A 26915-nucleotide genomic window follows, 5' to 3' on the forward strand; every position below is an offset into this window, starting at 1 on the left:
ACAGGCAAGAGCACTGGGTTAGCACTGAAAGTAAATGCACGAGTTTTATTTTCCCTTTCGGTGTCTCAGCCTCACAGTGGATTAACGGTCTTCATCGATTAAAAAAAAAAACGGAAAGGTATACCGTATATGGTGTGGAGGAAACGGCCGAATCGGGACGGACGGATCCCGAGCGCGCGGCTCCTTGGCCTGGCTGCGTCCGTCCTCAGATGAACCGGAAGGCCTGCTCCCCTTAGACCTCCTCGATGGCGGCGTGCTTTCTGAACGAGCCGCCGCAGACCTTCATTCCTCACGCGGTGCGGCTTCGAGCGGGCCTCTGCGACGCGCCAAGCCGCGTTCTTCTTTTATTCTTTCGGCGCCCGGACCGCGCCGGGCTAGAGACCGAACGCCGGCCGTCATTTCGGAGGTCTTGTATTCCTGACGGACAGGGTTTTTTTTTTTTCTTTTTCTTTTTTCTTTTGCGTTCGCTCATGTGCAAAAACAACTGTCCTGCCCAAGGCTGTGTACAGTATATATCCACGGCTCAGAGGTGCCTTTGCATGGGGCAGGCTCCCTTTCCTGGAAAGTCTCCCGCTTGGAATCACATGAACAAAAAATCAAGTTGAATGGCAAACAATAAAGAAGAAGAAACAGGAGCAGCTTCCATTACATGTGAATGTGCAGTGGCTGTGATTTTCAATGTTTTTTCAGTGGCAGGCATTTTCTTTTACAGGGTCCTCAGTTTTAGTCGTGAAAATGAAGCTTTTTTATCTTTAGAAACAACTTACTTTATTCAGGTATACGGTCATGCGGGGGTGTCTTAAATTGTTGAGAAATACACAGTTCAATACTGTAGGAATCTGTTTGAGAAATTGCAAGGCGGGATTTCCTTCGAGGCTGTCAAATTTCTACTGTATTTATTTCATTGGTTAAACAAAATAGTATAATCCTTCTTTTATTCTGTTTAATCTTAAACTCAATTTCACTTCCCACAGGAATTCTGCTAAACCCACAGAAGCCAATTTGGTCTGCTCCTGTGCACTTAAAAAATTATATCTGTAAAGACCTCAAATGCTTCGCTTCAATCTCCAGCCAAATGAAATAATAAATCACTCTCATATTTCACAGCTAATTAAGAGAAGAGCTCAGCTGCTCTATTCTGGTGGAAGGTAAAAATCATCTCTGTAATTATGTATAAACAGTATGTTTGGAACGCTTTTGCCACACGGCATTTTAAATACACTCCCCGCAAGATAAAAATGTAAAATGTCACCTCGGTCATTAAAATAATTTATCTTTTTTTTTTTTTTTTTTTGGAAGGATTAGTTGCTTCTATTGAATGTATTTTCTGTAATTTGTGCTACATATACAGTACTTAGCTCTGCAGCAAATCTCTCTCTCTCTCAGACACACATGCACACATACACAGACTCATGCACAAACCCCATTAATTATATTTATGTATCTAGATTAGTCAGGAATGCACATTGTCCATTCAGATTATACATTTACATTTGGAGAGTTCAAGTTTGTTTTTTTGTTTTTTTCGTGCAGAAAACAGGTATAAGGTGCTTTAGAGTAAATGTCCTGAACCCCAGACGACAGAACCCAGACTTGGTGTGGAGCTATAGTACTCTATTCACACAACTACTGTTTGGACCCCTGCTATCACACAACCCCAGTAATTATTTTTGTTTACTGCGGTTTGTGTAATGCCAGCATACAGAAACTCCTCAAGTTTTGTGTGATAAATCAAGTCCAGAGGGAAAATCAATCACCCACGCACCCAAACAAACAAACAAACAAACAAAATTTGAAAAATGAAAGAACAATAGAACTCCTTCAGCTCTGAGACTGAGCACATGCATTTTGTCTGGGTCTGATTTTCAGTCAACGCAGTTTAGGTGGTCTTCGTTTTGCCATACCATTAAGATTTTTTTGCAGTATTGCTTCATTTTACGGAATTATTATGAAGAATGAAGAACTGTTATGACCGGCTCAGTTTTGTTTTGAGTGGCGGATGCCCTGACTTTGCCTGCTTTCTTTATACAGTGCCTAGGAACTGCCCCTTCACTCAGAGAGCCAATCACTGACCCTGCCATTCGTCCATTGGTCACATGAGATGACAAAATATGTGAGCAATGTGCATGCAGGTCATAGGTGACGATATGTAGATATATCATGTCCAATTGCAATGACCATTAGTTCAAAAATGGATTCCCTTTTTTAAATAGTACTGCTTTAGATAAATGTGTCACAGACCCAGAATAGGTTCAGGGTAACATAACACGCAAACATATGGTTCTCTCAGGGTTAATTCAGGAAATACACTGTGCTACTCCATAACCACTGAAAAGGCAAGGTAGGTGCTGGCTGGCAGTGAGATCCTCGTCGTATGCTTTTTTCCCCAAATACCAGGCAACAAAAGACTAAAGACCTGCTTGCATGCACTCCTTTAATGATCATTTCCATTCCAGATTAAAACAGATTTTTTGCCCTGTCTGACTGCTCTTCTTCTAATAGAGCATGCTATAGTTGTGTACGTCTTCTTTAAAATCAGTCCTCCCAGGGAAAATGGAGCCACAGCCTCCAGCGCAAGCACACGCTTTCATTGAAGAAAAGGTCACTTTCAAAATAGCTCCTCCAAAGATTAACTAAATTACCGGATAGTTATTGGGAATCATTAGGGGGTTTGCTAGAGCTCATGCTGAAGTATATTTTCTTATTTCAAGTGGAACGACTGCAAAACTCCCTGATTTCTAAAGTGGGTATCACGAAGACGATTGTTTAAGTCTTGGTACCAAGAATGTGTATGCAAGTGTTCTAATTATTTTAAAAAATATTGTTAATCTCTATTATAATATATGTGGCTGGATCCAGCTCAATCCCTTTCTGAGCTCAAGGGCATTAATTTGCCACTCTCATATGTAAACACACTCATTCTCGATAACCAATTACACCTCTCGTGGTTTCTCAAATGACTTTAATTACTGATTAGAATTCCTTGTTCACAAAGCAGCTACTTGAGCATAATTATTCTCAATAAAGAGAGAAGCTGTTGCATTAAAGTGGCGTCCCCGCTGCTTGCTTCATTACCGCTCGCGTGGAGCCGCGCTCTCTCCGCCAGCGCAAATGGAGCCGGCTGCATGCGCGGCACACGAGCCGCGCCGGCGACGCTCGAACCCGACAACCCACGCCCGGCTCCGGCGACGGGACGCCGTGTCCAACGAGCAGGCCCAGGTTTTCGCTTGCGTCCTTCCCGGTGCTTATTTTTCCCAGTCAGAAGACCCGGCGAAAAATCGCAAGGCTCTTTGATGGATTCCGTGCACTGTATGTTATTCATTAGGGGCGTTGGGACGATGGTTGCTGTCTGACCAATCTCTTTGTAGTTTTTAAAATTTGTTTTTATTAAATGCAGTCGTGGAATTTGGATAGGTATTTACTTGTTTTGCATGATGTTAAGGCCTTCTAAATTTGAACCGAAACATTGGTTTCTCCTGGTCCTGCTGTTGCTCTTGGTGCAAACTGGACTCTGCACCTTGTCGAACAAACTTTAAGTGCAGAAAGTAGACAACCACAGTTGATTTTTCTATCCTTATCCATCGCACACACAAAAGAATTGAGCTTCCACAAAACTAGAGTAACCTGTCTGCTCAGTAACTTTCTGGGTTACAGTGCGCCGGTAGATATACTCTTAAATAAATAAGTCAACAGAAGAGAAGTTTTTTGACTTCATTACTATTCATCTCCACGAAATCTTCAGATGTTCAGGTAGTGCGTTCTGAGCAGCGGCCCCCCCTTTAGAACCTCCACAAATCTAATTTAAGCTTTAGTTTCAATGGAGGCCCAGGAGACACAAGCTCTCCAGAGGAGATCTGTTGAAGTTGCTGAACTGTTGCAGCGTTGAACCAGCGTCGGCTGTGAATATCTTGGAACTACTGTAGAACAAAGCTGGTCGAATGCTTGATGGAATCACACTGACATCTTCAGTGGCAAACAGCCAGCATATGGATTCGCCTCTAGTGACCACCGTGGTCTCCTTGACAACTTAAAAGCAAGTCGGTATGAAGATATCTTACTTAACACCTTTCTTTCCTAGCTGTGGAATGAGGGGAGAGTGAGTCATTAAATGACAGTATGGCTGTAGGGGCAGGTGTATGTAGCTTCATTTTTAGAATAGAAGTGCAGGTTCTCTTTGTGAACACATCTAAAATTACATCTTCAAACGCTCCTGCTACTTGAAGGACTACATTCTCAGTCTCCCTACATGGCACTCAATGTTATGTTGTATGTTTATGAATTTGCTACTTCTAAGTAAGTTATTAATTTGTTTTGTTGCCTCTTTTTGTAGCTGCAATCAGCTGGTCAGATACCACATTTACACTGTTTGAAATTTTAAACTAGATTATCAATAACCATTTGCAACATACAAAAGTTATTTACACCAACTAGTTTTGATAATTTCATTGGTATCAATAAATTACTGTTTATTTGATGTCTGTTGACTAAAATTAATGAAAATGTGTTTCTATGTGCTTGTTTCCCTGTTGCTCTGACAATCTTGGATTTTAAGAAATCTATTCTCATGACGCACCCCACCTCTTTGTGATTTGTGATTTATGGCATCTGTTGGAATAGGCCAGAATTAAATCAGTTACTAGCCAATTCATAACAGTGGCATAGCAAAGCGCCTGACTTTTGAATGTTTTTCAGTTGTTAGGTTTTTGTGTTGTTTATTAGATTTCTTGTAAAGGTTGCCACTTTGCCATTTTTTCAGCCCGTATGTCCAGATGGTCATGGTATGATTTCTCACTGCTTTGCCCAGGGAGGGAGGGTTTCAGTCAAAGAATTTGCGCTGTATCATTTTGCAAGAGCGCCCCCTCTGGCCAATTGGCCAGTAGCATGGTGCACGTGGAGCGCAATTCTCTGACACAAAGACTGTGCAGGTCAAATGGTGGACTGAGGAGTGAAAAGAAGCTGCATTCCCTGGTGTCTGAAACAGGGCAGATGTGTGAGTTTGTCTGCTCTCATGGACTGACTGTTGGATATTGTAGTTGCAGACCGGGCCTGCGAGAACACCTGAACATTCCAAAATTGAAAGACGGGAGAAAACATGTTGAAATAAAAAGAGAACAAATTCAGACCTTGGCTTGTAAAGAACTCAAAGGTTAAGACTCTATGGTAAGTACCAAGGGCATACAGTACGTTGAGGACTGAGTGAATATTTAATGGAAAATGCTTGCCCAAAATATGCCCTTCAGGGCTATCAAATTTTGTTTTCCTCATTATCTAAAAAATAAATGTAATTAATGTATGCAATTAGCTAGGCTGTAGATGCCAGCTGTTACATTGCACCCATTCTGGTTAAGTACACTAGCATTAGGAAGCCACTGCATATTCCTGATTGCAGATTTATTATTTGTACCTGGCGCACTAATTATAGATTTATCTGCAATCTTAACGGCTTTATGATATTGAAACAAGGCCAGGACATGATCTGCTGAAGTGCTGAGGTCTGTGACTTAAAGCATTATTTTTATTTTATGAGTCGTCATTTGAGTATTGTTCAATGTTACTTACTCCCATGCACCTGTAAACAGAGCCCATTTTAAAGATTTATGTTATATATAGGGGCGATTGTCCAATAAATTATACAAAGTTTGTATTGCAAACCAGTTTAATCCCTAGTTGCAAAAACCTCCATGTAATATTGTACAAAATGTCAAATATTTTACACTATAACAAAAATATTTTTTTTATATCCCTCTATTAAAATCTACAGTACAGTATTACTCTTGGAATGATGTTGCTACTTAAATTATGACACACGTGCTGCATATTTCCATTATGGAATATTATAGAATAGTAAAGGTGCAAGTTTTAGGACATTATACAGGGGCTGGGTATCTGAAATTATACAGGGAAGTACTGCTACGCTGTTTTCCCTAAGGGACTACAGACATCCCTTTCAATTGACCTGGTTGTTTTATTTGACATGCAATGACGTTCTGACCTATGAGATCTAAGCCCTGTTTTCAGCTGTGAGTCAAGCAGCCACCCTCCTGATTCGTCTCTGCGTTTTAGCAGTTGAGCCTCCTTTCCCATAGGCTCTCCTTTAAAAGGATCGCAGTTCTTCAGAGTAGGGCTGAAGTAGCCTGCCACCTCTGTAATGAGTCAGAGCCGGCTCAGTTGAGCTGATGAGCTGAGTTGCTAGGCACCATGCTGTCAGAAGAGAGTAAGGACAAGTGATCATGATAATCATGATGACAATGAGGATGATGATAGATGTGATTATTAATATTAACAAAACTACTACTGTCATTACTGATGATGATGACAATGACGACAGCGACAACAAGACTTTTTTTTTCTTTGGCTGGTGCACTTATCAAGCTGAAAGGCTGTAGTTTTATTACACAATTTCAAAGGCATAAAATATTACAAAACACATAGATAGTTCCCAACAATTTCCCTTAATTGCATTTATTACATTACATTAATTTCCCTCCATTTACCTTCATTACATGTCTGTCTGGTTACTGCTTAATAAGGATCTATAAGGGCAATGAACAGCATTACTTACCCTCGCACTACCCTATTATAGTGTGTAGTCTAAGTTGTACTTTGCACGTACGTCATTTCTTATTAGAGTATGAGGGCTGGAGAGATGCAGTATTTGGGTGCTTGGTACAGGGCATGTCAGGGCAAGTTCTGGGGTCTAGGCAGGTGTATTTTTATTGAGGTTGGAAGATGGTTTGTAAATCTGCAGTTCTGGAAGCTGGGGATAATTCATTTGCCCACAAAGTATAAAGAAAAGGTGAGCTTTTCTGAAGGAAGTCACATGGGCAGGAGCTGCCAAACGTGCAGAGGTTGCCACGTTGGAGCAGAGAGCTCTTGATGTGGGTGATTGTGGGAGAAGAAGGAGCAGAATCCTTGACTGCCTGGTACGCAAGCGACATACTCTTGAAGTTGGAGAAATTATTGGTGTATGCAATGGTGTACATTATGTAATGTAATGGTGGTTATTAAGCAGCCGATCAGCTGGCCTATGAAACACTTGAAGTGACCTGGCGGAACAGGCAGTTTTGCAGGCAGACAGAACATGAACCAGGAGCAGGTGGTGAGGAAAGGAATAATTCTTTTTACATTTTTGCAAAAGAACCTGTAGGACCAGGTTACTCTGCCATCAAACTAGATGTAAAGGTTTGGTCTAGGAAGGTGACTGAAGTATTAAACGTATTATTTACCTCCCTAGACCGAACCATTGTGTGATTGATGGTTTAGAATTTTATAACCATTAATTTATTTGAAAGTTTGGTTTGGAAAGTGTCCTGTGGCTAATGTGAGTTTTGCTCTCGCTGATGTCAGGGTCCGTTCCCAATCACGCTGCATCCAGCACGCATTTTCCCTCTTGCCGCGTCAGTGCGCTTCAGCATCGTGGCTTAATGACGCTGATAGATTTGCGCCTGGGTCTAGCCAACACGGCTCCCTTCTCGTCCTCCTCCGTACAGTCTCGGGGGGGGGGGGGGGGGGGGGTCGTTCATCGGCCCTGCTCCCCCAACGTCCCGACACAAAACGGCTTCGCGCGAGACCCTCTGGATTACTCACACGTCCCCTGAAATATTTACGGCCCTTTCACCGAAAAATAATGAACCCAAAACAACTTTGATGCCGCAGAGAGCCACACATGAAACTCGCCGTCTTCATTTCATGTCATCCCAGACTTTCGACTGAGCTCTGCTGCAGCGTCTGAGGGGGAGGGGCAAGGGAGGGAGACGGCCCACAGCGGAGTTGTGGATTTTTTTTTTTTAATTCACTGCGGTTTAGATGTAGTGCTACTCCAAAGGGTTTCTGTGGAGATCACAAGGTTGTTACATAAAGGACTCGCATGGGCTTTTGGATACTCAGAGGGACTATTAAATGTCATGCCCTCAATCTGAGAAACACTGGATTGTGTAAGGTGAACATGTGTTCTTTGTAACAGAAATAGTGCTCTGCGAGTTTTTTTCTTTTTTTTTAACCCATCTCCAGATTCTGATTAATGAATTTGGTCAGCAGACTCGGATAAACTGCATTGATGACATCAATTAGATTTTAATGAAAACGGATAAAAGGGGAAAGCAAATGGAATTTTTGAACAAGACTCATCAAAGCCTTAACATCACAGCCAATTCCCATTACGTCTCGGAAAAGCCTTCAATTTGCAAAGCTTGAGTTTGGTTTGGCGCTTCGGAGCACGTGGACAAATGATTTAATCTGAACTCATCTGCAGAGTGAAGTCAGATCAAAATCCATTTGGTGGGTGACTCCTCAGTCTGGTTTGGTCCAGTCGTTTTGGATTAGGATGGACTTCATAACTCCAAAATTGGCTTGCCACCTGATTTCTAACTAGACACATACTTCACCAAAATCATTTCCTTAACTTAAATGGAATTTTTCAATTTCAAAACAATAGCTAGTTTACCACTTAACAAAGAATGAACAGTTTTGCATGGTAATCTGCTTGTAACAATATGATTCCTATATAGAAGTCTGCCCCATAAGTGTATTGTGCAGCAATGAAGTCTTTGTACTCAAATCCTGTCATTCAAGTCTATGATAAATTCTGGGTTCTGGCTAGATCCAGATTATATTGCTTGCAGCAGTAGCCTGAAATGACAGAGTTTACACTTCTTTTTTTAATAGTACCTCTTAAGTGTTCTCTTCAGTACTGTAAATATATAATTTTCCTTTATTTATCCCCTGACTTGGGTTGATTGACATCAACATTGTGGAGCACCACTATCCTATGTTCAGGTTTGCCTATATTAAAATGAGGTGCTATTGCCTTTTAATTGTGCTGTTTCTATTGCTGGCTGCATATGCGCACACAAATGTAATATAATGGAATGATCCGTTTGAGCATTTTCTTGTTATTGTACAGAGATGTAATTTTCCCACATTTTAGTCATTGCTGCAGGATCAGCTGCGGTTTCTCTAACCGAGGTCAGGGCGCTAACAGGAACAAAGGCTAACTGCATTCCGCTGTCTGCACTGGGAGCTCTACCACCAGCACCGCTGATAATTCCTTTTGTTCTTCTTGTGTTGCCTGCAGGTGACTACCCTCTTCCGCCACCAGCGGTGGATCTGACGATGGCCTTCCCCCCTCCCCCTGAGGCAGTGCAGGTGAAGCCACTCCCCTTTTTAAAAATGTTTTTTTTTTAATGGTCTTCCCATGCATGTGTTGTATGTGAGTGTGTGTGTGTGTGTGTGTGTGTGTGTGTGTGTGTGTGTGTGTGTATCACTGCAACCCGTGCCATCAAACTGTGCGTGCTCAAACAAGAACACGCTGTCCTACAAAGCGCCCAATGCAAATCGCCGCTTGTCATCACCCCGCCCTCCACAAGCCGGCCTCGCGCCGACGTGAGCGGGAGGCCGGAGGCTCTTCATGTACTGGGGGGGCTTGCTGGTGCATCCGCTGGTGCATGATGAGGTACCGTCATCCGAGCCGACGGGAATCCTCACCTCTGTGGGCAACGCTAGAACCAGTCGTGCGTCACCCTGCTGGACTGCTGGCCGCAGTGGGCACCGACGCAGTCTGGATTCGATGCCAGGCCGCGGAGCCCATCCGTGAGGAGACACCCAGAATCCCCTTCACTGCTTTTAAATGTTGAAACGGCGCGTGTTCTGAATGACCATACCAAGCGTGGTACAAATCCTCTTTGGGTGGAACCTGGTCTTCCACATCCATATTCTGGAAGGCGACGTGTGGCTTTTTCAACTTCAGTGAGGTAGCGAGAGAGAGAGCAATATTTGGGCTGCCGAATACAAATAGGACTTTCAAAGCCTGGCCTGGCCTGGCCTGGTACTTTTGGGATTACGTAGGACAATGTTCCACCTTTTACTGTGCGCCCCTACTGAGAGCCCATAGAGATGGCTGACATCTGTTGGCATGCCATTCTCATTTTCTCAGGCCCTAGCTGTCATACCCCAAAGCATTCCTTCCAAATATACAGTGACTTGTAAGCCATGTACAGTCAGTTGAGGTTATTTGCTAGCTGAAAATTATTCTGTGCAGTCACCGTTTTACGTGAAAACACCGATCCAGTTAGAATCCAGTCCTGGCTCAGTAAAGACCTTTATCCTTCTTTTTTCCTAACAGATAAATGTGAATTTGCTTTTTGCAATGGTTTTGGTGATTACTGAGCCCCCCTAACAGTTAAAAATAAAAATTTTTTGGATACAAGCCACTGAAATGAATACAGTCCTTAAATCTCTTAACAAGTAGTTAAGCATTTTGTTATCTTGCAAAATGAAAGAGGGATATAAAATTGAGCTTATTGACAGCCTGTTCTGGAGGTGAATTCGCAATAGTTGTGATCTACTTATGATTTCATTGTTTTCCCTTTCCAATATAGTCATATCGATTCAGCCGGAGACCTTGTTTCTGACCTTCAGACTGTCAGACTTCTCACCTCCGTTCAGGTGGAGCTGTGTGGCTCTCAGCCACGACGGGGCCGTATTGATTCGAGTGAACTGGGCCCTGCTATTTGGAGGTTAGCGGACAATTTGAATGCGATCGGTACCTCTGCAGATTGAGAATGCGGTCAGTGCATTTTGGAGCCCAGATATTATTCAAGTTGGAGCTGGGTGTTTTTTTTCCACAGACATGTGGGGATATCTGGATGTTGGTATGTCGCACCCCTCTGGATTTCCCAGGGTCACCGAGGTCGTTGATGCAGCTGTTTAGACACGGTACAAGTCCAGCATGATCTGGGCCTGTTTTCCATTGCACTGCACAGTGAAATGTCCAGCGTTAATTCAACTCTAACCGTTAACCCAATGGGGACCAAATGTTATCTGGTAGAGCTGAATTAACGCTATTGGAGTGTAATTAACGCTGGCCATTTTATTGTGTGAATGGTGCTGTTTGACTCGAAGCCAATGGATCTACCTTACAGTAGATGAATGGCAGAACAAGAACATTGGCTTAACCTCATTTGTGGGAAACCGTGCTCAAATTTCTGCTCGAAAGTGCCATCGCACTTCGACGCCATCATTTTTCGACAGCAAAGGGCGAATGATTTTGCTCTTTACGAAGAATATCCTGCAGTGCATGCTTAGTCGCCAGCTAGGTGTGTCAAGCAATGTTTTGCCATCCGTGCAATTAAGGCGACCTTGAGATCCTCCACACCTCCTTCAGTTTTTCATCGGAAAGAAAGTGCAGCACAGCAGATGCAATGGCTTTTAAAAACAATGAAGATCTGAGTGTCCTGACAGGCTTTTACTTATTCCAGGTCATTACCTTTTCATGAATGAAAAAGGTATCTTAAATAATTACTGTGCCAAAGGAGAGCTAACAAGAGAAAGAGGGGACAGAGGGCACGTGCAAGCCGTATTTTAAGCGTCATGTAAATGCGCCCGGTTTGGCTCACTCTCATGCCTATTTTTGTAATTGGAGACGGGACCAAAAACATTTGAATGAATGCGTTCACTCAAAAAAAAAAAAAAAAAAAAAAGCGGTCATGGACAACATTCAAAGCACCTTCTCAAAACAACAGAAAAATTGCTTCATTAGCTTGGAATCTGTCTCCCAGTTTCCATTAATAACATGAATCGCCCTCTGTTCTCCTGCCTGAAACAACTTTGATATCACCAAGGGAAAAAAACAAAACAATTCTTTTAAAAACCTTCAAGATCTCAGTTATGCCTCCTCTATGTATGACAAGCCCTTTATAATGTTCACAGCATAAAGCTTGTGCTGAATGTTAAGTAAATGGTTGTACAGTGCTCTGGGTCAGGTAACAACTCACCACTAGTTAAATAGTAAGAATATAAATAGATAGAAAGAAATGGCCTTGTACTGACCTGTCCACGCTTTTGCCGTGATTCGTGACAAATTGTTTATGGGTAACCATAGGAACCAAGCTCATCATTCCAAAACTTGTGTGTATATTTTTGTGTGGGTTTTTTTATATTGCTGCCATCTTTCATGAACACTAATTAGATAAAAGTGAATAGAAACAAAAAGCTCTTCTTCCTTCAGCCAGTGGCGCATAAATGTTTAGCAGTGCTTGAGTTACAGAACGCTGCAGCAGAACTTTATGCTGTGTTCGGACTTCGCCCTGTAGCCAGGTGAAATGATAAGGTCACACTGCACCTAAATATCTGATTGCAGTTTTGGGACAATTGGATAAGTCCATCGTTAATCACACCTATATATGTTATGTCCTCGTTTGTGCGTTTGGATACTTTTTGCCCATTGAAAATGGCTAAATATTGTACGTTGTCGGCCACGTCAGTCACGCGTCAGACTTTGTCACGGTCAGTAAGACTCAGGGTTGTTTTCTGGCGGGCGCCTGCCGTGTTGCGAGCCGTTGCCCTGGCGAAGTGGTATTTTGGTCGTGGGTTTTGTCGCGCCTGAGCCGTTTAGGAATTTCCTGACTCGTCGCGCACTGAAGAGGGAAGAGAGTAGGTGCTGGGGGTGTGCCCGTCAAGGCCGAGCGGTGGACAGAAATTGCGGTGCAGCTCGTTGCGTCCACTCCATTTACATTCAGGTACAGTAATCTGTGATGTAAATTACCAGGTAACGCAGGAGGAAAGTGCTGAGAAGGTCCAATCCTGTCTCCGTTATGCCTGCAGCATCAACTGTTATGCACATGTTTAATGCATAGTTCCAATGCAATGACTATTTTTGATGACTTAATCTCTAACCACGCCAATCCAATGTGTTTACATGAAGAAGGATAAAATAAGCTCTTCAATTTTGAATCAGCTTTAAGAACAGATGTTGTTTGAATCGAGCCCAATAAAATAATGGACCATAATTAAATGTCTCGGGCATCTGCCATTATTGGCGTGCCTCTGAGCAAGCAAATGCTCATCTGACCACCCGTCTTTATAAAAGGAGCAAAAACTGCTTTGTATGTCTGCGTAAGGGTGTATGCCAAATGCATAATTAAGTTAATAATATATGATATAAATGACTAAATAAGTAAAGATGGTATGTTTGTTATTATGTAGCTCATTTGAAGGTGTTCAGCGAGCCTCCTTTTGCCTGCCTACTTATCGTCGCATACTGCTTGCAAGCTATGCGTTTCTCTCAACATTTTTATGGTCTTTATATCTACTGCAAATGAGTGTTGCTCTCATTACTTTCTAGTCTTTTTAATGCTGCACATGAGAAAGCTGGCCTTTGTCACTGAAGAATGATCCAGTGTATGTCAACCAAAAAGGGCCTGCGGTATTTGTATAAACATATATAATGTGCAATTAGTGGTTTCCATCTTACCTTTGTGGTGTAAAATGTTCAACGCTGCGACCTTTCTGCAGATAAAGGCAAACTCCACGCGTGGTAGCTTGTGACAGGTAATCCAAACACAGCATTAGAGGAAAAATCAGTCTGAGACCCATCCAGCTTCACTTCAACTGACTAAAAATATGTGTATCACCATGGATGGCAATTCCCTGGTACTTTCAGATAGTTCTGTCTCTAATTTTCAATCCTTTAAGGTTTGATGCAGTGCTTTCTCCCAGTTATGACCAGACAGTTTTTTCTACAGTATATACCAGCAGGCAAAAGAGAAACCTGAGATTGCAAGCTCCACAATATCTGTGAATGTTACAGATTTTGTCATTTTTGTATGTCTTGCTGCTCTTGACATTGCCAGAAGACATTTCTGTGGCTTGGAACAAATAATGAAATGCTGATGGGATTTAGAAACACGCTTGAGCACCACACATTTTACCGACACTTACGTTTTTCTCTCGTTTTACATTGGCTGTGGGTGTTGTTTTCATATTTGTTTGATTGTTTTAAAATAATTAGCATATAAATGCAGGTATTTTTCATGGAAGGAAAGGCAAAAAAATATATATAGAAAATCATGTCATGTAACGATAACATTGTTAGAGTAAGTATCAGTGTAATGTAGTGTTTACAGAAAAACATGTTTGCACAGTATGTCTTTTGAGACAGCATTGTGTGAGGTCAGGGCCATGGTCAGTGTACTCAAGTAAGGAAATGAATTTAAATTGAATTCATGAATTAAAATGTACCCATGGTATTCTATGAGGATTTTTTCAATGAGTGAATTTCATTTCTGTTCATTTTTTGAGCTGCAGTGAATTGGAAATTACTTATTGCCCTAACCTTGTACTTTGAGGATCCTCTAATCTGGAACATACAGAACATTGTCCTTAAACTTTCAGTGCTGCACAACCCTGTCCTAACACTGGTGAAAAATGACGTGCGCGCATCGCTTGCTGACAAATGAAGTCTGCATTCAAGAGGTTTAGGGAGGAGGACCTAAACCTCTTTTTGAACATTTACAAACTTGGGAAAGAGTTGGCAGCCAATGGCCTGGTGGTTATTTCTCTCTTGATTGGCATCTCTTGATTAAAACAGACGCAAAATGCATCCTTGATGAAGAAAAGACTGTTGTAATGTGACTGACATCCTTTAAAAGTCTAGTTGGTTTTTTTTTTCACTTGACTCTAACTGGAAGGATGAAAACAAGTTTCAATGGAGTCCGATATTCAATCCATTTATTTTATTTTCTTTACCTTTATGCATCCACAGTGAATCAATGTCTGAATATATGATTTAGCCTTCAACTGATTTTTGAGTGCAAAAGCATTGTGCCCTGTTAAATGGGCACGGCCTGTTTTGTGCAATGTTAAATGAGCACAACAAGTTAAGGAGATAATGTATGTGCTGGAAAACGGTTTGATTTTGCATTGACTTATGTTATATTTTAAGGCAGTTAGACATTAGATGCATACTAACACACATCTTGGAACAAGTTGGAAGTTACCAGCACAGCATTTGGGGAAATTATGCTCTTGATTCAGTGCCAAGTTCAAAGAGTTTTTATTGCTATGTTGTTTATTTTATTCAAACAAGATCCATTTGTAACTTAAAATATACTTTTCACAAAATGTTTTTTTTTCTTCTGCAAAATAAGCCCGGTGGTCCTCGAACCTCATCTCTGCTTATTTTTAATGCTTGAAATTTTATTGCCAATCAAAAAACAACCAGATGGTTACTAGATACATACAGTAAATCATCTACTGTAGCCTACTGTGTCATCCATCTGAGCATTATTTATTCAACACAACATAGTAGACTTGTTTGACATTAAAGGGATAGTTCACGTTCTGTAAAAAAAAAAAAAAAAACTTATTTCAGTTTTGGTGTATGTTTTTGATTGGCCCAAACAGTGATTATGGGCACTGGAGGATATTTTCGGTATTAATGGGTTGTATAGGGGCATTTGGGGGTTTGTGGCGTAATGCAAAGAAAAATAACTTTAAGTAACACCAAAGCAGCTTGTACAGCGACATTGTCGAAGGCCTCCAGAGGCTGCATATGTGTCTGTTATCCAATTACTTAATAATATATTATTTAATCTTAGTGCTGGGTGGAAGTATTTCCTGTGAGACGCATAACCTGAGACCACCGTGCTAAAGGAAAGAAGTGCCAGAGCAATATAAAAACGGATATGTATGTTTCTAATTATGAATAAATGCTTTGAAATTAATGTGCTCGTATACTGTATACAGCCTCTGGAAACATAACTGTACCAGCTGCTTTGGAGTTACCCGAGTTGTATTCTCTTGCCTTATACCAGCCACTGTGTTCCAGCTGGCTGAAAATTCTATAGTCTAAAATATCCTTCATTTCACACAAAAGCTGTCTGGGCCGATAGAAAACATGGTGATGTTTCAATTCAACGTTTGCCTGAATGTGAAAGCCTATCTACTATAACCTATATCTACTGTCTACTATCGACTGTCTACTGTAACCACTCAGATAAAATACAATCATTCTTCTTGTACCCTTAAGCCATTTCCATTTAAAAAATATATATATATTTTGTGTGTTATGTGCGTCATATGCATAAAATAAATAACATACATAAGCGACAAAGCAGGTTATTTTCTTCTTGGCCATGGCTCCCTTGAAAAAAGAAATGTTGTATCTCAGTGGGACTAAACTAAATGTAAATGATATATATATTTTTGTAAAGAGTTTTATTTCAGTGGCTGTTTACGGAAGGACAGCCAGCACTGTGCCCCCCTTGGTTGTATCATCACAGATCCCAGTGAGAGTCGCTGCTCTGTTCTGATCCTTGTGGAATAACAGTCTTTCCGTTGCACAGAAGTGGGGCACCTGTGTTGCTTGGGTGTCTGTTTCAGTGTCTGTATGTGTGTTTGCATGTCTGTCTTCGCGTACAAACGCGTGCATGTGCCTGTGTTCGCAAATGTGTTTGTATATGTCTTTGTGTGTATGCATACATGCGCGTGTTTGTGTGCATGTGTGTGTGTGCGTGTGTGTGCGCGTGTGCGCGTGTGTGTGTGTATGTGTGCGTGCGTGTGTCTACGTATGTGTGTGCACGTGCGTGTGTATGGCAGGATCCAGCTTGCGGCCTGATCATTCTCCACCCAATAGGGACGTGCAGTCATTACTATGCCATGGAGCAGGCTGGATGCTACCCCGGAAAGTCAAAGCAAGCCGAGCTGTCATTCTAAGCTCAGAGTCCTGCTAGAGGAGTCGGAGGGAAACTCTGCCAAAAAGAAAGCCTCTTCAGCACAGACCAGGGGCAGGATCAAATATAACTGCTATATGCAGAAAATTGATAGCTATTCCCTGAGCTAATGCATGGTTAAGTCATCCCTGAAGTATCACTATGTAACTGTCCTTGTTGCCTGTAATGCCCCCAGTAAAGTTCTAACCGAATGTTTCTCACTTGTCGTCCATCTGAAATGAATCCTTAATATACTGTAACAACATTTGGCGGTATTATATTGGCAATGTGCGTAATATATATTAGAAATATGAATGTATATTAAATATATGCAGTACATATTGAACAAACTTAATTATTTTCCTGGGGAAAACCATTACTATTTCTTTGCATTTGAATAAATGTCTATTCTCTCAAAAGTATAAAAAATGTATCAATTCAATCATCAGAAAATATGTTGATGAATAACTTTATACATTCAGGGTTATTCTGCATCTCCATAAATGGTTGTGTGTAAAATGTAGAAATACGTACAACATTTTGTTTGTCACCAGTACATAGTCTACCGTATGCAGCTTAATTGAAGGTTATGGCCCTGTATGTATATCCTTATTGCATGGCACCTTGGTTTGATTTCTGTGTTATGACTTCATGATTAGTCACATTGTACATCAACCGCCAGGTATATATATATTCTGGTATATAAATAAAGAGTGGTAATTCCTGCTGTCATAAATGATTTGGCCCTGGTAAACTTGAGCTGCAGAGATGAGCCATGTAAGCTTCGATTTGTGATACTCGTGGTTTTGTCTGCCGTCAGTACAAGAGTCAGGTGGTTCTATTGATCCAGAAGGATTCTGATGGATTGTGTATTGATAGTGACCGGGCTCATTGTTATTTATAAGTTGAAAGTCATGTTACCCAGTTTTGTCTGAATTTTGTTACATTGCTTGATTGGTTTCTATAGCAGTTGCCATTATTAAAGCGCACACCTAGGTTCGGATGCTTATCTGAGAGGATACAGGTTTAGTTCTGTAATTCCTTGTTGTGCGCATGATGTTCAATGGTCTGTTTTGAAACATGAACGTCTCAAGAAAATTTACAGGGACAAATTGGGAACTGAAACGTATAACTTAGCTTTAAATAGCAAGCTGTTCTGCAGCCACGCCTTGTCACTTTCGAGCTTAAACCTGGCCACACCTGCCCTCAGTTCTGAATTTGCTCAACCACAACTGGACTAATACTGGCAGAAAGCTCAAATGATTTGGTTCTATTCTGACCTTCATTTGATAAGGCTTGTACGTGGGCCATATGTCATGACTTAAACCTGTCTTGAAGTCTCTTGTCACCTGAATTTTTGATATTGCCCCATGCCACACATAACCCTGATTTATGATTGATATGCCAACTTACAGTAAGCAGTTATTAATTTAAAATGCTGCGCGAGTGCATTTTAGTTCTTGCTTGTCAAGACTGAAATGGAATGTTTCAGAAAAATGTGGCTTTGATTGTCTGTAGGTGTTTATGTTACTTCTTTTTGTAAAAATGTACCATTAACATTATTTAGCTGATACATTTCCCCTAAATTATAGTACCTCCACTGGGTTTTTGCTGCCTTTTTGTTTTAATTATTTATGGAATATTACATTAAAATGTTTCATTACAATTCATGCAAATGTAAATAAAACAAATGAAAACCTTTTTTACTTTTTTATTTTCATTTTTTTACATATTTTCATTGTTCATGTATATTTATATTCATTGTTATAAATGTTGAATTATTTGAGTTAATCACTCTGGAGGTTTGCACTTGGCATTTGTATTGCTCCTATTGCTACTTAATTTTTTTGTGTGTTATTTATTAATTTATTTATTTTTTGTTTATTTTCGTATTGTTATTACATGTATTATGCATGAAGTGTGTTTTATGGACACATCCTTTGTGTCTTTCCCTGAGAAACGGGGGAGAATATATTGTGCAAGACCTTCCGCGTCGCAGTGGTTGTGTAACAAATTGAAATAAAAATCGACAAGACATAATAGCGTATTGCTCTTGTCAGGCAGAGAGGGAAAAAAATGAGGAAAAGATGAGATTGAAGGAGAAAGCAGCACGGATAAATGAATGTGCCTTGAGATTGAGAGCGGAGGGATGAATGAAAGCCGCAGCGAGGTAAGTTGTGTGGCAAACAGTAATTTTGTGTATCTGAAGGGCGACACCTCTCTCTGAAAGAAACGTCTCTTATTGACGGCGCGCTTTCAGAAGACTGACGCGGTTTAAGGCCAAGGTGAAAACGGGGCGAGCCAGACGAGCCGCGAATCCTAATGCCGCCCGCGAATGAAAACAGGACCGTGTCTGAGGGAGAAAAAAAAACAAAAAACTTTGAAGCCCCTTCCATGCTCTCGGGCCTTAAAGCCTTTCTGTCTCTTTGAGCTGTTTCATTGTTCCGCGGCAATTCAAGAGCCTGAGCCGGCTCCTGAAAAGCGTGCCGATTCAGGTGAGAGTTTAGGCCTTTGTTGTGCGCTGACAGCCGCGTTCGCCGCACAGACCGAGACGCGTGGTCGTTTGTTTTGGTGCGCCCATAGGATGGTAAAGGCGTTGAAGTGGTAAACACGTTGTTGGTTTGTTTGTGTGTTCGGCTACCAGGTGAAAGGCCCGGCGAAGACGCTGGAGGAAAGGCGCTCCAGCCTCGACGCGGAGATCGACTCCCTCACCAGCATCCTGGCTGACCTGGAAAACAGCTCTCCTTACAAACCCAGAGACCAGCAGGTAGACCCGGCTCAGTCACAAAGTCACCGTGCTCCTTAAAAACCCAGAGACCAGCAGGTAGACCCAGCTCAGTCACACAGTGACTGTGGTCCATACAAACCCAGAGACCAGCAGGTAGACCCGGCTCAGTCACATAGTGACTGTGGTCCATACAAACCCAGAGACCAGCAGGTAGACCCAGCTCAGTCACACAGTCACCGTGCTCCTTACAAACCCAGAGACCAGCAGGTAGACCCGGCTCAGTCACACAGTCACCGTGCTCCTTACAAACCCAGAGACCAGCAGGTAGACCCAGCTCAGTCACACAGTGATGGGGTCCTTACAAACCCAGAGACCAGCAGGTAGACCCAGCTCAGTCACACAGTGACTGTGGTCCATACAAACCCAGAGACCAGCAGGTAGACCGCCAGTCACACAGTCACGTGTCCTACAAACCCAGAGACCAGCAGGTAGACCCAGCTCAGTCACACAGTGACTGTGGTCCATACAAACCCAGAGACTAGCAGGTAGACCCAGCACAGTCACCATGTGCAGAACCAATGTAATCCCTCGCAACCCTTGTTAACACACGTATCTTATTGTTCTAATAAACCCGCTGCCATTTACAAAAATGGGAACCGCTCCTTCATGGTGAAATATACACTTCTCCTTCTGAGCAACCTTGCTTCCGTTCCTGAACAACGAGCCATGCTTCACCTTTGCTTTCAGTTCAGCTCCACAGCTTGAATTGCATCTTAGCACTTCATTCTGCAACGAAATGGTTTCCAGCACTGATTTTGTAGAGGTTAGGTTTGGCACACTAATATGTAAATATATGAACCACAAATCCAACGCAAGCCGAAATAAGGTAGCATCCGAAAGCAAGGCTAGAGCACCGGTCATTCGCTAACAAAGATTTTAAACTCTGCTGACCTTTGACGTGCTACCAGGTGGAACATTTGAGTTGAACGGTTTCAGGCTGTCCTTCCGGAAGCTTCCCTTCCTACAGAGCGCGGGTCCAGGCCCTGAAAGGCACGGCACTGCCCTCCTGATTAACTGCATTCAGCGCGGGGCCTCATGGAAAGCACACATGCAGCGAGCTGCCTGTTGCCACAGCGCAGACTGTGCGCAGAATAAATCAGAACTGGGCATGCTCCACTAGCCATTCAGAGCAGGCCTGCGTGGCATTCATCTTGAGAGGCTTTTCAAGTGCAAGGAAGCTCATAAACGGATAAAAACAGGAACCACTTTGGACACAGTCCAAAGGAAGCATGAGTCACTGTTACCTCACATACACTGTATGTGTACACCTACCAATTAATACTGTGTTGAGATAATACTATGAAGCATGCAAGCTGACACAACATGTCGTAACAGTGTAATTATGGGTACGTTCTGACAGTCCCTGGAACATATTGTGCATTTACATTTGGCTGCGATGCGTGTTGTACCCGATGACCCTGGAGCTGTGATCCTGAGCTCCAGAGGGGCCACAGGACTCTCTAAGGCATGAGCCGTGGGACCCCACTTGCCCTTCTCCCCACCGAATGGGGCAGATGGGCCGCCGCCCTCTCCGGAGACTTCCGTTAACCCCAGATGTGGTTCGATCCCTTCCGGACCGCAGCCCCGCATGAGCACGCAGACCCCCAACACGAGCAGCTGGATCGGGAACCCCCCGCCCCCCTTCACACACACACACGCGCGCGCGCACACTGCACTCGCAGTGAGATATTACACACACACATACACCCACCCACACACACACACACACACACACTGCACTCCCAGTGAGATATTACACACACACACACACATGCACATACACACTCACACGCACACACACATTGCCCGGCCCAGAAGGCTGTCACGCTTCCCCCTCCCCACCCCCCCAGAACACTTTTACCCGTTTCTGCATTACGCTCCAGGAGCTTTTTGTTCCTCTCCGCTGGAGTCAACTTCTGACAACAACTTTGCTGATCCGACAGAGCGGATATTCCGCTCTTCCTAGAAACGAAGCGTGAAACTACGAGGGCCAGTGGGTCAGGGCGTCAGAGGGGAGGGTGCGGGCCAGCCGAGCGGCGTCTCTGCCTTTTGGGTCACTGGGAGGTGTACCCTGCCCAAACCAACACATCCTGATGAAATTGAGGCCAGGCCAAAGAGATGCAGAGCCTGTAAAAATATCAAGTTCTCTTACAAGTAAGAATCCATTTGTGAAAACAAGATGTACTCTCTCAGAACACAGTACACACACACACACACACACACATACACACACGAGGTTATACACCTGCCCGCTATTCGAGTACCTGGTAAATAATTCTTAAATAAAATATAGAATAAGTGCAGATCTTTGTAAATGCCCGGCGGTGGTGCGCGGTACAAGCCGGGGAAAAGGATTCTGAAAGCTTCTGTCAGTTTTGCCTGAAAAATTTATGCGCACCTGTACAGCCTTGAAGCGGCAAATACCTCGCACGGGCCGAGCTAACGGCTCCTTTCTTTGGCATCAACACAGAAGAGGCCCCCTTCCATTTATCGCCATCTTTTCAGTCAGATCAGTAGCCTCCACTCGATGCCATTTTATCAGTTCTGACAATCGGCAGCTGTTCCTGTGAATGTCACTCTTGAATGACACTTACTTGGCAACCCCATTGACCAGTTGCAATAATGAAGGAAATTCCTCCCAGAGTGCTTGTTTAGGCCTGAGAACGGGCACGTGTTTGAGTCTCAAACGCACGTCTGATATTTTTTAAGCGTGCATCAGTGCCCCATTTTCCCTCTTCACTGGCGTGCCGTCTGCACGCGGGCAACGTTGGGAGAGGTTTGGTGTTTTTGGGTGCGTTTGCTTTGCCGCGTTACCAGTCCCTTGCCTCCTTCCGCGTTGCAGATTCCATCCGATTAACTCCGCTGACCTCTCCCCCACCCCCCCCCCCCGGTCCAGCTGCTCCTGTCGGTTTGCGGGCGGGGCTCTTCCCATGCGTTATGCTACGGCGTGACGTCCACCACCTGCGTAAGGCGCTCAGGTCTCGTATCCCAGCGCCGACACAGCTGCTCCGCCGGAACCTTCCGCCCGCGCGTGCGGAGAGCGGCGAGCGTCCTCGGTTAGCGGCCTCCGCACTCGCTCGATTGCCGGGGCCTCGCTCGTGCGACACTCCCCCGGCTGCTCTCCCACCCCCCCACCCACCCCCCTGAGGGGGACACAGTCTTTCTGGAGCTATCGATCTGGGGCCCGCGTGCTATTCCGTCATTAAAGTACAATCGTCAGGCTGAAACTTTGCAAGAAGTGTTGATGGTTCGGAAGCATCGAATCGGTTTCGTTTGCTTTGCTTGGTATCCTCAGTGGCGTAATGCGAGGTAATGAAATGTGACCGTTATACAAGTCCCCCTTTTTCTGCCTCCCGAATCCATTTCGAGATGCGGATCCGTGTCACGCGTGAGATTTTGATCTTGAGCACCGCAGTGAAATTACTGCGTGGTTCGTAATATTGAGTCAGTTCTGTCTCTTTGGTACAATGCAATATTTGTCGGCAGTGTTTGATGGCAGTTTTTAATACAATGACTTTATTATGTGTTTAATTCCTGTTGGATTTTTTGCCTTTAACGCGCTGCTGCACAAAGCACAAGATCTCGGCTGCCTTCAGCCGCTCGGCATTAAAAAACACATCCCTGCATTTTAAATCCGCCCTTGCGAACCGTATTCACGGAAACCTTTTTTAGTTTACGAAAGTTCACGCTCGGCCCGACAGAAAGCTTCCCGTCTTGACGGGAGAATTGAAGACTCGTTTTTTAAAGCCGCGATTACGCCCCCGGGCGGTGGGTGACCTCCGCGGGAGGGAGCGGGGCCGAGGCGGGGAGCGGCGGAGACAGCGGCGCGCCAGGCGGGGGCCGGATCGATGCCTGGTAATTACACCGCGGGTAGGAAGTCCTGACTTGTAAATTAGGAGCGGCGGACCCCCGCGACCTCGGCCGAGTCAAGAATAGAGTCTCTCCGCCGGGGGCCCGCGGCGCGGAGCGCAGGCTATCGATCGAGCCTGACCCCGGCGTGAGGAGCAACAATTAGCCGCAAGTGAGAATCAATAAAGCCTCTTCCTCCGAGCGGGGAGTCTGGAGGAACGGGCCGTACCCGCACCCCCTCCCCTCCCCTCAGGAGGCGCGCGTCGGCGGGTCAGAGGAGGCGCGGGCGGCACGTCTTCATTTGCGGCAAACCCCGCGGAGCGCGGCGCGAGCACACTCCTCCCCCGCTCCGGTCGGCGGCAGCGCCGAGCGGGCTTGTCGAAGCGCATCGGATGGGGGCGGAGGGGAGGGGAGGGGAGGGGAGGGGAAGGGGGGGGGGGAGGTTAACAAGAGCCGCAGATAGGTGTCAAAATAGAACAGTCGTCACAGCGGAGTCCGCTGTGCCAGGGAGAGGGCCGGGGAAAGCGGATCATTGCACACAGGCCTGCGGTCGCACACGTACGCACGCGGCCACACGCCATGCTAACTCAAATTACACGCACAAACCCACGCACACACATGCACGCACTCATATACACTACATGGCCACAAGTTTGTGGACAGCTGATATCCAACATCTCATCCAAAATTATGGCTATTAATGTGGAGTTTGTCCACCCTTTGCTGCTATAACAACCTCCACTCCAAGGGGTGTCCAGTTACTTTTGGTCAAATAGTGTACATACTACAAATTCACACACGCACATACACACACTCCAATACTCACTAGAAACATACACACACTCACACACACACACTCAAATACACACTAGAAACACACACTTGCACACATACACACACACGCACACCTACACACATGCGCACACGAGCACAAGCACACACACAGAGTAACATACACCGCACCACACGCTTGCACAGACGCACTCGTGTGTTCCCGCACGCATACCGCACGCATACCGCACTCATACCGCACTCATACCGCACGCATACTGCACGCAGTCACTCCAGCTGGCCTAGGACAAGCTGTAGCTGACGTCCAGTGTCCATTTCAGTACGTGGGTTTTGTGACTCCCTCTCTTGCTATTCCAGTCATTACAGCCATCATAAAATGTGAAAAACATGTTTTCCTTTTTCACTTTGCACAGCACGATAGCTCCTATCATAACAGATATAAATAACAGCGGTGATCTCTTAAATAACAACGTTTATCGACATAGTAATGAAATGAAATTATGGTTGTAAAGTCTTGGTTTCAGTACGCACACAGAATGATTCAATCAAATCAGACTTTAAAAAAAACAGGCAATTTTCTACCCTGAGCCGTCATCCCTTTGGATATTGTTTGAATATCAATTGTCTGATTCTTGTAATGTCACTTCATACTTTGGCTGATATGGTATTTGCATAAACAGGATATTCTCTTAGTTCCTCATCAGCCTCATCAGCCGAGTTTAATAGTTGTAATGCGCGCTGATGACTTGAAACAATCCCTTCTCATGATCAGTGGGCTGATGAAAGAGAACTTGTTTCATCTTCCCGAGGCTGAATTGAATATTAAAAGGCTTTTTTTGTTGTTGTAAGTTTGGTTACGCGTTGTATTGCGGATCCTGAATTAGGTGTGAACAGTGCTTCTCCGACGGTCGACTTCAGGGCTCAAAATCAGGTTCTGCCACCATCACCGGGTCTTTCTCATGCTCGCTTTTGCGTACGAATTGATGATCATTTCTGCTTCTTAACCCAGTGGTAAAGTCTGCATTTTTTTAAAGGGACGTGCCAGCCTGGGTTTTTCATTTTGTTTGTACAAGAGTTGCTATCCTCCTGATTAAAGTGAACTTTCATCTAACTCTGCATGTAGTGAGTGCAGGCATAATATAGCCCGTACTATTGCGCGCGTTCCAGTTTCCTGCGTTGTTATGGACGGCAGTGGGGTGGGCGGATACGGTTTATGGATGGGGTGTCAGTCCACGCCAGGCACGGGTTGCCACTCCCGCTGAATTCACACCGAGGGGCTGGCTGTTACCACTTGGCCTGGAAGCCGTTCTTTGAGAGAGAGGGTAACTCTACTCGCTAGCCAGCTGTCTGGCTGCTTGTCTTCCTGTCTGACTGAGCAGACAGTGATTTCAATGAGAAGCGGCTTCGGGAGAAGGAAGGTGCACTGTTGTTGAGCTGATCGCGACAGCAGCTGCACATGCAAGATACATTCATCTGAATCCACGTTTGGTTCTCTCAGTTTTAATGAAGTTACGATATGTTGTCAGGACTCTTTAAATGTTAAAAAGAGGAACGTTGTGAATTGTGTCTTATTTTTCCCACTTAAAGAAAAATACAATGGTGAGATACAATTTCATATTTTTGATTTTATATACAACTTTATTTAACTAGATAATTCAATTAGAACAACGGATAAGAGCGACAGAGACAGTATATATGCTCCCCACTCTCTCTGGCCCACCATATCCTCCCTGATTTCCCTGCTGCCTTGCTTCTGTCATTCCCTTTTACCGAAGCAGGTTTTGGCAAAGAGGCGGAAGGTAAATTAGACTTTTTAACAAAAGGGAATTTTCCTCATATCGAGCAGAGTATCCACCCTCCGGCCTTCATTTGTCTCGGGAAGCTGGAGCGTCACTCTGGGTCAATTTCGGTTGCGTGCCGCCCTGTCGCTGTGCTTATTGCCTATTGACTGGGGAGCAGGGTGTCTGCAGTGAAGAACATGGCCTCCGCAGGCTAGTCCTATTTGAAGTTATTTAAATATATATTAGATCTCGCCGCATCAGAAATACTAACGATGGAGTTATTCAAGTTTTTGCCACAGTCAGTTGAGACTGAACCACCTATGCATTACAATTCGAGGAAAGCTTTTTTTGCATGCTCTTATTCATCCTCAACATGAATAAGAGCATCCGCTTATCTGACCCTTGTGTGTCCAGTATACTGCGTTACTCAATGTCCTGGGAGAATACATTCGGATGTCAGTGTATTCTGACAACTGACAACTCTAATGGAGAACACTGCACCATGGCAACGAGTCGAGCTTCTTTAAAATGAAGAAAATTATTTTAAGTTTGCAGAACTCCACCTTCATACTTCCTTATTCAGATTTTTTTTTTTTTCCATAACAATCGGGCAAGTTTTACAATAAATGCCCCTCTGTTAAAAAATGAAAAGGGAAACACTGCAACTGGGTGTTTGGTTTCATTATGGACAGTTAGAGCAGCCTCTTTCTTTCCCTTTAACATCTGTGCATCAAGGCCATAGCCAGCTGGTAGGTTTTTCATGTTTGATATGCATAGGTAGAAAATCCAGGTCACAAAACCAGGATTTTGATCCAGTCACTGGATTTGCTAATTGGCACAATTCTTTTACGGGTTCATGGGTGGAAGAGACACATGGCAGGACTTTTTTTCCTGACCCCTGGAGTTTCCACCTCTGCTGATGTAAGATTGCGGTCTGACAGATGAAGAGTCATACGCAATTATAGAACCTTGAAAAATGACTCTGACAAATGATTTTGCCGAAACTCCCTTAACCAGCAGAAGAAGACGTGGTGCTTGTTATCGGTTTAGTTTGTATACTGTAATAATGGCTGTAAAGTATTGATGTTCTATTTGCAATGCTTTTGTCCTTTTTAGTTTTGGAACTTGCTAGTACCATTCTACTGTTTGTTCACCAGCCTATTTAAGCGGGACAATACGTATTCTCACAAATTGTTATCTTCAGTTACATTTCATTGA

At 43.8% G+C, this 26915-nt stretch overlaps 1 protein-coding gene across 7 annotated transcripts in view; it reads left to right on the forward strand.

The window, feature by feature from the left end:
- lpp (LIM domain containing preferred translocation partner in lipoma) overlaps positions 1-26915 on the forward strand; it is a 245716-nt gene that overhangs the window by 136647 nt on the left and 82154 nt on the right. For all 7 annotated transcript variants that reach the window (XM_064330754.1, XM_064330756.1, XM_064330757.1 and 4 more), the window contains 2 exons: positions 9074-9144; positions 19132-19254. In XM_064330754.1, coding sequence (XP_064186824.1) covers positions 9074-9144; positions 19132-19254 — 194 coding nt within the window. The remainder of the gene's footprint in view (positions 1-9073; positions 9145-19131; positions 19255-26915) is intronic.

The sequence above is a fragment of the Anguilla rostrata genome, chromosome 4 (assembly GCF_018555375.3).
Source record: "Anguilla rostrata isolate EN2019 chromosome 4, ASM1855537v3, whole genome shotgun sequence".
In the NCBI taxonomy this organism is placed as follows: Eukaryota; Metazoa; Chordata; class Actinopteri; order Anguilliformes; family Anguillidae; genus Anguilla; species Anguilla rostrata.